The following is a 12919-nucleotide window of genomic DNA, read 5'->3' as shown; positions in this document are numbered from 1 at the left end:
TGCAGTTTCAGTATTAACATTCACCTAATAAAGACAAATCAAATTTAAATGATACAATTGAAATTCCCCCAAATCACTTTGTGTTTTTATCTAGTTTCTTGAACCTCTGAACCAATAAGCACCGTTTCAACCGGAAGTACAAACTACAGCTGACCTTTGCCAATGTGTACAACTTCCGGGTTGAATGCAGACGGAGGTAAGGCTGTTATTTTATTACGTTAAGAATATAGTGGGAATGAAATACAGTTTAGGATTTTATATATATATATATATATGGCACGCATATTGTAATCAATTTCCTAGTGATCCGTAGTTCAGAAAAAAAAACCATGTATAATTATGAGATCTTATCAATGACTAAGGGGTGATATTGGAACATGCATATCTAATTATGAAAAACGAATTAATATTAAGTTAAGAAAGTAAGTGTAGTGCTAATGCAAGTTAAGTATAAACCACTTTAAAAATGGACTCATGCGTCATATAAGGTTTTACATTATAGGCTGACACTGTTTTTCTTGTGGTCTAAATGTATACATTAATCAAATTATGTTATCAGCTGGATTGTAATAATGCGAGGGTCTTGTTTTCTTAACAACGTTTTTGTTTTTAATAGATTATACACAACGGAGCAGCACCGGACTAAGACAGTTACTTGAAAATCTCCCATGTCTTAAATGGCACACATTACAATAAATCAGTATCTCCAACAGGTAATATTAACTACTTAATCTTTATTTTTAAGAGCAATTATTTACAGGCATTTTTATATTAATATCTAATCTTATAATGATACATCTAAATTATTGTGTACGTGTTCTTTGTGCATATGTACATAGTCTGGTAATGTCTGTTCTCTTTTAAACTGAAAGGCAATAGACTTTCAATATGTGCTTGTTTCTATTATACAGGTACTTGAAGCCATTGACACTAGAGATGGAGTGTTCTGTGCTGAACTATTGTCATTTAAACACCCACATGTGGCCAACCCCAGACTGCAGGTACAGTGTTTTACCGCTTAATATACAGCTCTGGAAAGAATTAAATCAATGTTAAGTGGTCTCTTAATTTTTCCCAGAGCTGTATGTAGCTTTTCATGTCACTGCAATTTTATGATCGAATGTTCATAGTATCTGCTCACCCTGTTGAATTGCCTTAAACTGTGGTGTGATTTTATGAATGAAAATCTCCTCTGAGTGTGATCACATCTATAAATGCATACTTACAAGGTAGCAGTAGATTTTAAATAAAAAATAAATAAAAGCTTTAGCACCTAGAGAAAGATGTGAAAATAGATTGTTTCTGTATGTCTAAATGGATTTCCAGTCATCAGAAGGCCAACTCACTTCCAACATTATTTAGATGCTTCTCTAGGGCATGTATCAATAAAAATAAGCTTAATTAATATTTTCTACTTTAAAATATTTTGTAATGTTCTTCTTGCACATACACAACCAAAATCTATTCGGCAGAGCAATGGTGTTCAAACACTTAATACACTAACTGCTGAGTATAATCAAGAGATTGTTTATGCAGGTGAATATAATGTGTGTAGCCTACATGATGCAGGATTTACAAGATCCCCTGAGAACAGAAGTGACACAGCATTTGTCTTTAGGAAGCCTCTGACCCATCTCTTTATCGGCAGCTCCCCAGCCCAGAGGAGAAATGCCAGCAAGTCCTGGAACCCCCTTATGATGAAATGGTCGCTGCACATTTAAGGTAAAGCTGTTTTATTGAGACTCAGAGTAATGGGATAGATCTGAATATAATCAAGTAGAACAACCAGGGAAAAAACACAAGACACAAGTTTGCGAAGCAATTAACAACCTGTTATTTCCACAGCAAATTCTAGTGAATCATATGTATGATGTTCACATTTTCATGTACATTAGAAATCTTGGGACAGATTTAATGATTTTTCTTTTTCCATTGCAGGTGTACATACGCTGCGGCAAATCATGACTTCGTAGAAGCATACAAGTGCCAAACAGTCGTGGTTCAATATCCTTTATTACAGTAGCTCCCATGCGTGGTCTTTAAACACGTGAAGGTTATGATTGTTCTTAGGCTTATAAACATAATTTGGTAAAGGAATATATAGTGATTGGATGTAGTTTATCCTTAATATTCTATTGCTGTACCAGTCAACTCCAAGGTCTCAATTCGGGGATTTGCCTTAACATTTTACATCATTCTTAAAAGCATTCCAGGCCCACAAAGAAGAAAACTGGTAAGATATTTAATACACTGAACTCAATGTATTGGCATGACATAACTGCGTTTAATTGTTTTCTGTTGTACTCAGCTGCAACTGTACTTTAACTTCTGGTAAAATATACATCAGCCATTGCTCTATGCTATATATTGTCTCATTTTTTTTTCTCCCAGGGCTTTGCATATGATGTATGCAGTTGCCTTAGATCTTCGAATCTTTGCTAATAATGTAAGTGGCTTTATGTGTGAACTTTTACTACCAGTTCTGTATTATCAGAAGTTGGGATTTAGGCAATTAATTGTTGTTATGATAGAGTCAGGAGAGCATGTTTCCTGTACTTCGTTTTACATCCAGTCTATATTTGCGTTCAGTAATGCAGAAATGTTGTTAAATGCATGTGGACTCCCTTGCTACTATCTAGTCCAGAGATGATCCTTGGCTGCACAAACTCACAATAAGTGCTTGTCTTCTGAACCTAAGAGGCCTGACTGCTGGGTGCGCTGCTTATTTCTTCCAGGCTGAGCAGCAGCTGTCTAAGAAAGGAAAAGGGAAGGTGGGAGACATGCTGGAGAAAGCGGCCGAGCAACTGATGAGCTGCTTCCGCATCTGTGCAAGCGACAAGTGAGGATTCCGTAAAGCGGTTTTCTACTTTGGTCTTTTTCGATACCCTTGGTAGAATTATGAGATGCATCAGAAACTTCCCCTCTAATGACTACCGTTGAGATTCGATGAGTCTCTGTGCTCGCTATTTATAATTTGTTTTCCGTGGTTGTTTTGTGAACAGGTCAGTGCTGCAACACAGGCAATACCTTATCAACACAATAATCTGATAGCTCTGAAATGCAGACGGGTGTAAATCCGTTTGGTAAACTCACAGAAGGACATATTTCTGTCATTATGTTGTGTTACAGTCGAGCTGGCATTGACGACTCTAAAAAATGGGGAATGTTATTTCTCATCAACCAGCTTTTCAAGATTTATTTCAAGGTAAGACTGTGTTCTTATTCTTTCCATCATGCAGACCTCAAATTGAATTACAGGGCATTTCCCTTACTACTCTGTACTCCATTCCTATTCTATTATTCTCGGTTTCTTGTTCCTAGCATTTGAGTTTAATTATTGGGTTTGATGCATTTTTTTCTAAACTAAGGGTCAGTGAGGACTTTGTTTACCTTGTCCAATTGTGTCAAATAACACTATTCAGGATGTACTCCTCTCTGAAGCGTCATGATAGAGAGGCTGGAAAATGGTGAAAGGTTTGCCTATCCTTCTCTTCGCAGATCAACAAGCTGCATTTGTGCAAGCCGCTGATCAGGGCCATTGACAGCTCCAACCTGAAAGATGACTACACCATCGCCCAGAGAGTCACCTACAAGTACTACGTGGGGAGGAAAGCCATGTTTGACAGTGATTTCAAACAAGGTGACTCCCTCCATAGAAGTGAAAGACATGATTCCAATCTCCCCAATCTGAATGTTTAATACACCATTACATGACTTGGCATCTTCAGTATTAGAACTTTCATGGTTAACCTTCCAGGGCTCAATGTTCATAGTTGATCATGCCCAGCGTTAGCCAAGATGCCATTTTTTATTGTAGTAGTCATGTTTTGAAATATTTGTGGATTCTGATTGTCTGTCTTTAACTGTCTGCAGCGGAAGAGTACCTGTCGTTTGCCTTTCAACACTGTCACAGATCCTGCCAGAAGAACAAGCGCATGATTCTCATTTACCTCCTTCCTGTCAAAATGCTCTTGGTGAGTCGGGTTGTGTCCTCATGAAATCTGATTCTAATTGTTGTTGGCCTTTTTTTTTGTTTAGTTTTTTGTCCCACAGCAGTTCACTCGCTGCTCTTCAAAATATTGCTTCAATAGGCCTGCAGCCTATACCAGTTCTCTCATATCTGCGATTGAACCTCTTGTTTTGCGCTCTGCAGGGTCACATGCCAACAAATCAGCTCCTCAGGAAATATGACCTGCTGCAGTTTGTGGATGTCACCAAGGCTGTGAGGTAATGAACTGTAGTAATTTGCCCATGACATGGCCTCTTCACAGGACATTTGTATAGGGATTTGGATTTGAACTGCCTGCAGTTTGTCCCCCTATGTTTTATTTTTATGTTAGTCTTGCAATAGATTTTCCCGAATCTTTGTGATATTTAATTAAGGACAGATTTAACTTGAATTCCTGGGCTTAAAATTAAATAAATCCTAGACTCCTAGACTCCTCCATAAACTACCACAGATGAGCTCTGGCTTTGTTCCTCTCGGGCAGTGTACTCTGGGATATGATTGTCCCTGTAATGAGTTTTGCCTGACTCTATACTCTGCCCTGTATTCTGACAGTGAAGGGAATCTTCTGCTCCTGAATGAAGCTCTGGCCAAGCACGAGACGTTCTTCATCCGTTGCGGCATCTTCCTCATCCTTGAGAAACTGAAAATCATCACTTACAGGAACCTCTTCAAGAAAGTGTGAGTAAAGCCAGGGGAACAGGATCCTACAGCTGAGAACAGGGATTTTATTATGTTCGTATTCGAGAGTACTGCTGTGTGCTATGACTAGTGTAACTAAAGGCCTACCGTATTTTAATATGATATGGTTTATTTAATATAGTTTTTTTTTTTAGAAACTAGAAGCCACATTAAAAAGATATGCAGTGAGGGATATCAAACCTGGCTGTCACTGTCATCTACTGGTCACAGGTCTTCATAACCTCTGCAGGATTTAGAGTGCAGCAGTGTTTTCTGCTGGGTAGCTCTACATTATAGTGCAGTGTGATTAGTTCCATTTTCATACATGATTAAAACACCAATCTAGAGGCTGTGGTTCAAGGTTCACAGTGCAGCCTAATTTCAACAGGACATCTTTTTTTTTTTTTTAAATAATAAAGATAACTAATGGACAATTTTGTGTTTGTTGATTATATAACTGCAGTGGACATTGTAGTGACAAAGATGCACGTTTTTAGAGAGACAGGAATTGTGTGCAATTGTCTCTTCAAAACTGTGTTTAAATTAAAAGGCAGTGGCAGTGAGCTTTGTTTATTTTAAATTGAACTTGCTCAAACTTCCCAAAGCTGATTGAAGGATCAGTAACCTTTAAAACATTGTTTAATTGTTTTGTTTTTCTTTACACTTAGGTATCAGCTGCTTAAAACTCACCAGCTGCCTCTGGATGCTTTCTTAGTGGCACTGATGTTCATGCAAGTGGATGATGTGGACATTGATGAAGTCCAGTGCATTTTAGCTAACTTGATCTACATGGTAAGCAATGTCCTATGATTATGGAGGAATCAGTTATCAGATACTATCAGCTATTCTACAGTGCTGACACTGAAGTGAATTGGTCTGTGATCTGTTGCTATTTGTGACTAGATTATTCCAGTGAAACAAGCAGTTGGAATTTGCATGGGCAGAGGCACATAGGGAATGTGTGGATTTATGTTTTAGTCCCTCTGCTTGACATTTACGATTTGTCTCTTTTGGCAGGGTCATATCAAGGGCTACATCTCTCACCAACATCAGAAACTGGTGGTCAGTAAACAGAACCCCTTCCCCCCCCTCTCCACTGTATCCTAACTACACACACCAGGAGAGAGAGAAAGGATTGGGTTGGGTTTTTTTTTTTTTCCCTAAAGAATATTTTGTATTGTAAATGTGAAATAAATTTCATAATAAAAATAAATAAATGGAAACTCACTCATTTGGGCTTACAATATTTTAAAAACTGCATGCATTTGTGTGATCAAAACAGTCCACCCTTTCGTAGTAAGATGAAAACTTTATTTACAGATGGTTAAAGACAGTAGCTTTAAACATATAGAAAATCCTGAACCTTCAAAGATAAACAAGTATTAAAGGTTACATTTGTGTGTGTGTGTGTATATATATATATATACACACACACATATATACCTGCCACTGTAGGTCTTATAGTCTTACAACTACAAGCATCTAAGCATTCCAGGTTTTTTCCCCACTAAAGGGAGAATTAGATATAAACAGCAAAGCTCAGTTAATTCCAAAGTATTTGGATCTATTCAGTAGATATAAATAAGTTATGTTAAGGTCTCTAGTACTATTATTTATTATTATTTATTTATTATTGTATTTATTATTTATTTTACGCCCTTATCCAGGGTGACCTACAGTTGAGATCATAAGTAAGAGTGTCTGACAGGTTCTAGTTTACTTTATAAGGTACAGAGGAGGGCAGTGAGGCTAAACTTGAGTGAGTTCTGAGTCTCCGTTCATATAAGTTCTGGCTTAGATAGATTTTTCTATATCTCAAACTACACAGTGCAAGGCTTTGAATAATGATTTAGTTTTACCCACTACAGAAATATTGCTCAGCAAAACCGGTGAATGCATTTTAATTAAAATAATCAAAACTTTGACCTACCCACAAAGTACAAGTGTAACTAAGTGTACCCTTGTATGGTTTAATTCAGAAACCATTTTGTAAATGAAAACACGATGGGGTACAACTTCATAATTTGCAATTCACAGGTGAGTCAAAGTTTTGATTTTGTCTAGCCATTAGTCTGGATTTGATTACTGTACTTCCCAGCACTATTGAAGGTACAGCCACAATCCTTTAGCCATTTTCAAGATTGTTTCAATCCAAAGAACAGCATTCAGTTTGCAGACTGAAACCACTCTTATTCATTTACAATACAGGCACAAATGGAGGCCTGAATCCATGTTTTTCTAAAGTTTGGTTATGTACTGGTTTATCCAGGGCAGGTATCTGGAGATCTTTGAGAAGAGGTGTCCCCTGCTGCAGTCATAGTCCCTGGTCTCAGAGAGGAGAATGCCAGTGAGGAACGCGGTGCCTTTATAAGCTGTCACCACCGGGCTTCCAGGCTCCAAAGAACAGCTTTCCTTCATGGCCCCATCCATACAGAACATTTTATTGGTGATGGTGAAGTTATGTCTCTCCTGACAGGTTTTCAGAGGGAGGTAGGAGAGTTGGTTGATGTGATGTGCATTCTCTCCTGTCCCCTTTTCCTTCCAACTGCTGACTACGCCCTTCCTGCCCAGCATCAGCACGTTCTCGGCATAGTCCTTCTCGGGAATACACACGGGGAAGACACGAGAGCTGAACTGGATGGGATCTCGCAGCCGTAATAAAGCCAAGTTGTCAGACCCACCTTCTTTCTGGTACCTTGGATGTTTGTGAAAATATGATGGCATCAGCACCTGTCCCTCCCCATGGCCAGCCATTAATAACTGGTCTGTTAAGAGAATGAACAAGAAGAAGCAGCTGTTGAGGTGTTTGCAGTCATGTAGTAGGCATAAAACTGCATCCACAAGCAGGTTGACATTGTTTGTGTCTGTACTAGTACTGAGCATTAATGTTTTGAGGCACACTTATAGATAGTAACAATTATTTCAGCATCAAGTCTGCAAGTTTACCATAACTGGGTATAATGATAACCAAGACCTTACCCGAGAGATTGGTTACATTTGCAGGGTCATAGAATTTGGATATAGAGCCTGCAAGAAATAAGAAATACAAATAATTAGACATTCAATAGATAATTGAAAACAGCTAACAGTTTCTGTTTTTTTCTATAGCCATAAACAAATTTAAAATCTGATATGATTTTAAAAAGCAGAAATTGTAAGCTAACTGTAAAACATTTTTTTCTGAAACTGGGAGGCAGCCAAGTACGTTTTTACATTTCTTTGTATGCATATCGAAGCCTAGAAACACTATTTGTGATCACTTCGGTAGATGAATTATGTATGAATTGCTTTTGCTTACGCACCAACAGCAACATAAAATGTATCGACCATTTGAATGCAACTTGCTGTGGTGATCATCCAGTATTGTCCCAGAACAACTCCATTGCAAAATCCTTGGTTGGTTTTGTTGATAAGCAAAGCCTTTCCAGGAAAGAGGGAACAGTTTAGGTATTAGCAACACAGCAGTGCCCAGCAAAGCCTGAGCAGGCAATCCTAAAGGCATAGCAATAACAGATTGCATGGAATTAAGTCTTAGATTCATAGACACTGACATTATATTAGAGTATTTCTGGGGAGAGACTAAGGATGCTGCTGGCCTGACTACTGTCTTGATTTTGAGACAGTCATGTCTTTAAATAGGTCCATTCTCTCTCTCTCTCTCTCTCTCTCTCTCTCTCTCTCTCTCTCTCTCAGTACCTTCGGTTTGCCGACTGCATTGTCTGAGCTTACCTGCCATGGGCACTGTCCGTGGGGGCAGGGCAGAGTGACATTGATGACCTCTTTGGATCTGCTGCATTGAATGGACTGGGGAGTCACCTTCCCACACGGAAACTTCGCTGTTCATGGAATATCAGAGCAACACATTTTATTGTTTTTGTTATAGCAGATGTTGAAAGAACTGATTGAAAGGATGATAAAGAACTATTTACATCATCCTTGTGTTAGAGGATTTGTCAGAAAGGCTACAGAAGACCTTCATGATCCATACACAAAGGATGTTTTTAAATAAATGATTTCAAAATGGAGGCATGACAAAAAATCTTATGAATGATTTTTTAAGTTAAACACTAAATGTTTCCAGTGAGGCATTTTTCATGGCTTTTTGTTCAACCCCATTTTCAGATTTATTCAGTGCAGTTGTTTGTTTTTTTTTTCAAAAATGAAGAATCCATTTGTATTTCACTGCTGTACTTTTGAAGTATGTTTAATTACAACGTCATCAGGTTAGCAAGTAAGTAGAATATGCTTTTGTGCCAAATAGGGTAATCAAAAATCATATTGAATCAATGCAATCAACAATGACAAATGTAATGCCATCTATAGTCACTGAAGTCTTTGTGCTACCTGCTGGATAACAAGACCTCCCGTCTTTGTGGAGTTGGTACCCTGTGGTGCAGGAACAGATGAACGAGCTGTAGGACCCAGGACGACAAAACTGCGTACAGCCCAAGGGGTCATCAGGAAGACACTGGGTCACATCTGTAAAGAATCCATGCAGAGGTGAGCACAGGAGTGAGCGGTCATAGTACAGGCCTGGCTTTTCACACCCAAACCCTGTCAACTTAGCAACGTAAATAATGAATCTCCAGATATAAGACATCTTTTTTGTAAGGGGCAAACTGGAGTTTGTTTTCACTGAAGTGTAGTGCACAGAAGGCAGATTTTTACATGGTTCGAGAGAAGAAAGCTGTGCAAACACCATAATACAGTTTTTCTTTGTCCATGATTTAGTCATCCATGGGGTTCCAATGAAAAATAAAAAAAAGCACTCAATAAATATGTATGAATGCAAAAGACTGACACACAACCTTTAGTATCTAATGTTTACTGTAGGATGTCAGTTTATAATATTTATTCCAGGAAATACATATGCATTTAATTATACCTGTGCAGTGTTTGCATAGATTTTATGTTTTTACTTTTATCAATACACAGCTGTAGTTGGCCATACCGTTTTCAGTTTTCTGAAGAATGCACTGTGTCATGAAAACAATGATCATATGCTTACCTCTTTCACAGTTCTCTCCTGTGTAGTGCTCTGCACAGTTGCACTTATATCCCCCAATTGTGTCAGTGCACGAGCCCCCATTTCGACAAGGGTTGGGTGCACACTGGTCACCATCTGAAAAGAACAGATATGATCTTGTTGGACCTAAAGTTGCAATGTACAGCTCCAGAGAGGTGAGAGAGTCCTCCATGTTAACTATTCTAAGCTTTGGTTCATTGATTTATATTGGGGGTTTAGATTTAAGTCTCCAAGATGAATAGAGAAACATTAGGACATTTCATGCAGTAGATTAATATTTGTTGAAGATGACATTTTCCAGAAGATGTAAAACAAATTTTTTGTCCAATGCTCTCAGTGACCACATGCATCAACAGAGGTTATTTTGTGTAGCTGTAAATCATTAATGATAGATCATTAACAACTTACCTTTATAAATGGTCCAAAATGTGTTCTAAACAACAATAAAATATAAACAAAACAAAAAGGCATTAGTAAAGATGGCATGAGAAAATGCACCTCATAGTACAGCGCTTCATGCTGAATTAATTTCAAAAGCAAACTAGACAGAGTGTCAGGAGCACAGTACTGTCAGAATTAGTGGTGTAATAGGAACCTCAATATGGTATGTGTGTCCAGAACATTGTGCAAATTTTCTATACTGGGAGGGCTCCGTGTGTTTGAATATATAAAGTATTAATACTGAAATTTTTGCCTTGGTAAGATAATTGTATGACTAGATTTGTAATGCATCCATAATTATTATTATTATTATTATTATTATTATTATTATTATTATTATTATTATTTATTTATTTCTTAGCAGATGCCCTTGTCCAGGGCAACTTGCAAAATATAAGAGCAATACAAAGTGCAATAATACATTTTACAAAATCCAATTTAAGCAAGTGTATACGAGATATACAGTAAACAATATATGACGTCTTACATCCTATCCATAATAAAACGATTAATGGATGAATGGATCAACTGCTTCCTTCATTTAGTCTTGTGTTACCTAGTTCTGTAACCCGTGGGTTGAAGCCATATGTAGTACCAGGCTTTTACAAATTGAGTGACCATCTGTTTTTATCCATGTATTATGGCTTGCTATGAAATAGCACCGAAAGGCCAGATCAATTCGATATTATGAAGTGTGATTGGAGAACTCCCTAAATGGCTTTATGCCACTTTTAGTTTAAGAAAATAAATACTTACTGTTTTCTCTGTGTCTTCAAAATATTCCCGGGCCTCTTCATAGTTGCAGAGCTCTTCATAGCACTCTCTTTCCAAATTGCCCTTAAGGATCTCCTCAATCAGCATGAAATTTGCACGCTTGGTTCTTCCAAGGATCTGTGCTGCATTATTGTTGGACTGAAAGACTGACAGAAACCGACTGTTATGGTTTTTTCCTTTCAGAGGGGTTGCCCTGCAGTAATGGAGGAAAGGTAAATACTGTACAGTGTTTTCTTGCCTCTGGATTGAAGAGCAGGGATGCCACTAGTGTCACAGACTCTACCCATACTGCACCTTGGCCTGTCTCAGCTTGAATTCATGTCACGTGAGTAGCAGTATTATTGATGTGAGTGACTGATTAATCTTCTTTTTTCTTAATCAACATAACACAACTCATAATTAAGAAAACTAAATAGAGTCTGTATTGATAAGTATTTTATGCTTAAATCATAGTCTCAGACTACATCTGTATTATATAATCATGCAGTATGAGAATGAGAACATGAGAACATAAGAAATGTTACAAACGAGAGGAGGCCATTCGACCCATCGTATTTGTTTGGTGTCCATTAATAACTAAGTGATCCAAGGATGCTATCCAGTCTATTTGGATAATCAAGAAAAGTTCCATTTAATACATTTGGAAAGGAATTATTTTTAACCCAGCAAACTTGCATGCAATGTTAGTGGTGTAAATTTGAGATGAAAACTAGGGTATATTTCTCCAGCCCTGATCTGTCCTCTTCTTGCCTATTCTACAGCCCTGCTCCTCTCTTTGGGCTTTTCCCATGAAAGCTCTCATCATTGTCTCAGTTCTCATGTGTTTAAGAAACTTTCCTACCCCTCTGTACGTATTATACATAATGCTATATGTAAATAAAATACATAAAGTTAAGTTTAAAAAATGAATAAAACATTCTACTTATAGAATGTTTCAGTTAAGAAACGATTTTGCATTTTAATGAGATCATGAAGCATTCTCCTATATTCTGAAATTGACATGAAATAATAACCCCAAAAACAAAAATAAACAATCCACACCAAACTTATTTCTGCTAAAATGCAGAATTTCCTTTTCCTCCATCAACAATTAATCTGTTGCACATTGACAGTTAAAATGGAATTTCTAATTTCATTATACAAATGTTCTATTGAAGAACTGTATATATTTTCATACAAATGCACAAATAAACAAATAAAATAAAAACATGTATAAATGTTCAATTCACATACACTGCCTAATTGCACAGTGTATTATTTGAATTACAATTTGCAAACTGTATAGACAATTGTACAAGCAATTTACAGTTTCTGTTCTCATGTGAATATAACATATTAAAGCATAATTGTACCTTTCCAGTCAGCAGCAGTTAAAGCAAAGAACCCCAGAAGTCCAAAGCCTAGGAGCCAGTCCAAAGACACCATGTTGATCTCTCCAGTCACTTCAAACAGCCTAAAACCAAACCAGCTTCATAGTCCGGACAAAGGTCAGTACTTACAAAGTGTTGCAAAACTTTTGTGCGGAGGATAATATTTGGTCTGCACCACGGTCACGCTTGTGACTGCACATAATTGTTTTGGTGAAAGGGTAATAATAATCATGATGATGATGATGATGATGATGATGATGATGATAATCCATTTTCACATTCTTAATCAGATGAATTCACATTATATATTTTGAAGAAACAAAATAAGGGAGTATCTGGACTTTGTGGATGTTACATAAGTAACATCGAAAATAATTTGAGATGAACACACACTGTGTTGTCATGTAATATGTTCAGACAATGTGGCGGGCTCCCAGCAGATGTCAGCATTTTTAAAGCATGTTGAAAATGTGTTCCAGAAAACAAATCTGTATCAAATTGAATACTATACTGAATAGTTTGCTGCTTAGCAGAACCGATTTGTTTTATCTCATACTTTATTGTATTGTTCTTCCTTTTTTGGTGTAGATTTTTTTAATGAATCCACAGTACTTCAAATTA

General features: G+C 37.3%; 2 protein-coding genes across 5 annotated transcripts; one reads left to right on the top strand and one right to left on the bottom strand.

The window, feature by feature from the left end:
• Positions 1-86: 86 nt before the first annotated feature.
• On the top strand, positions 87-5914 carry pcid2 (PCI domain containing 2). Of its 3 annotated transcripts, none has more exons than XM_066706323.1 (15): positions 87-196; positions 617-713; positions 912-1001; positions 1649-1722; positions 1939-2006; positions 2194-2233; positions 2392-2446; positions 2736-2839; positions 3130-3205; positions 3499-3640; positions 3874-3974; positions 4154-4227; positions 4562-4687; positions 5356-5479; positions 5705-5914. In XM_066706323.1, exons 2-15 carry the CDS (start codon positions 678-680, stop codon positions 5792-5794), a joined length of 1200 nt encoding a protein of 399 aa, XP_066562420.1. In that variant the 5' UTR covers positions 87-196; positions 617-677; the 3' UTR covers positions 5795-5914. The 3 variants fall into 3 exon arrangements, with proteins under 3 accessions (XP_066562420.1, XP_066562418.1, XP_066562419.1); XM_066706321.1 differs by having other exon boundaries at positions 1619-1722; XM_066706322.1 differs by lacking the exon at positions 87-196 and adding an exon at positions 402-422 and having other exon boundaries at positions 1619-1722.
• Positions 5915-5976: 62 nt separating this feature from the next.
• prozb (protein Z, vitamin K-dependent plasma glycoprotein b) lies at positions 5977-12497 on the bottom strand. Of its 2 annotated transcripts, none has more exons than XM_066706319.1 (9): positions 12281-12497; positions 10911-11074; positions 10122-10146; positions 9696-9809; positions 9032-9166; positions 8417-8523; positions 7990-8107; positions 7667-7714; positions 5977-7452 (listed from the first exon to the last, which is right to left on the bottom strand). In XM_066706319.1, the coding sequence occupies exons 1-9, from the start codon at positions 12351-12353 to the stop codon at positions 6926-6928; spliced, it is 1311 nt and encodes a 436-aa protein (XP_066562416.1). In that variant the 5' UTR covers positions 12354-12497; the 3' UTR covers positions 5977-6925. The 2 variants fall into 2 exon arrangements, with proteins under 2 accessions (XP_066562416.1, XP_066562417.1); XM_066706320.1 differs by having other exon boundaries at positions 10911-11121; positions 12281-12364.
• Positions 12498-12919: the final 422 nt, after the last annotated feature.

This window comes from Amia ocellicauda, chromosome 6, assembly GCF_036373705.1.
Source record: "Amia ocellicauda isolate fAmiCal2 chromosome 6, fAmiCal2.hap1, whole genome shotgun sequence".
Lineage (NCBI taxonomy): Eukaryota > Metazoa > Chordata > Actinopteri > Amiiformes > Amiidae > Amia > Amia ocellicauda.
The sequence above is the reverse complement of the archived record's forward strand: the minus strand, read 5'-3'. Positions and strand labels throughout refer to the sequence as shown.

What these genes read in the sequence shown, in the direction of transcription:
- prozb (XM_066706319.1), bottom strand. Translation starts at nt 12,353, where the DNA reads ATGGTGTCTTTGGACTGGCTCCTAGGCTTTGGACTTCTGGGGTTCTTT. An exon ending in ATTTTGGACCATTTATAAAG is followed by an intron (nt 9,810 to 10,121) that starts GTAAGTTGTTAA and finishes TGTTCTTTTCAG; the next exon opens with ATGGTGACCAGTGTGCACCC. An exon ending in GAGGTCTTGTTATCCAGCAG is followed by an intron (nt 8,524 to 9,031) that starts GTAGCACAAAGA and finishes TTCCATGAACAG; the next exon opens with CGAAGTTTCCGTGTGGGAAG.
- pcid2 (XM_066706321.1), top strand. Translation starts at nt 678, where the DNA reads ATGGCACACATTACAATAAATCAGTATCTCCAACAG. An exon ending in TTCGAATCTTTGCTAATAAT is followed by an intron (nt 2,447 to 2,735) that starts GTAAGTGGCTTT and finishes TATTTCTTCCAG; the next exon opens with GCTGAGCAGCAGCTGTCTAA. An exon ending in CGCATCTGTGCAAGCGACAA is followed by an intron (nt 2,840 to 3,129) that starts GTGAGGATTCCG and finishes GTTGTGTTACAG; the next exon opens with TCGAGCTGGCATTGACGACT.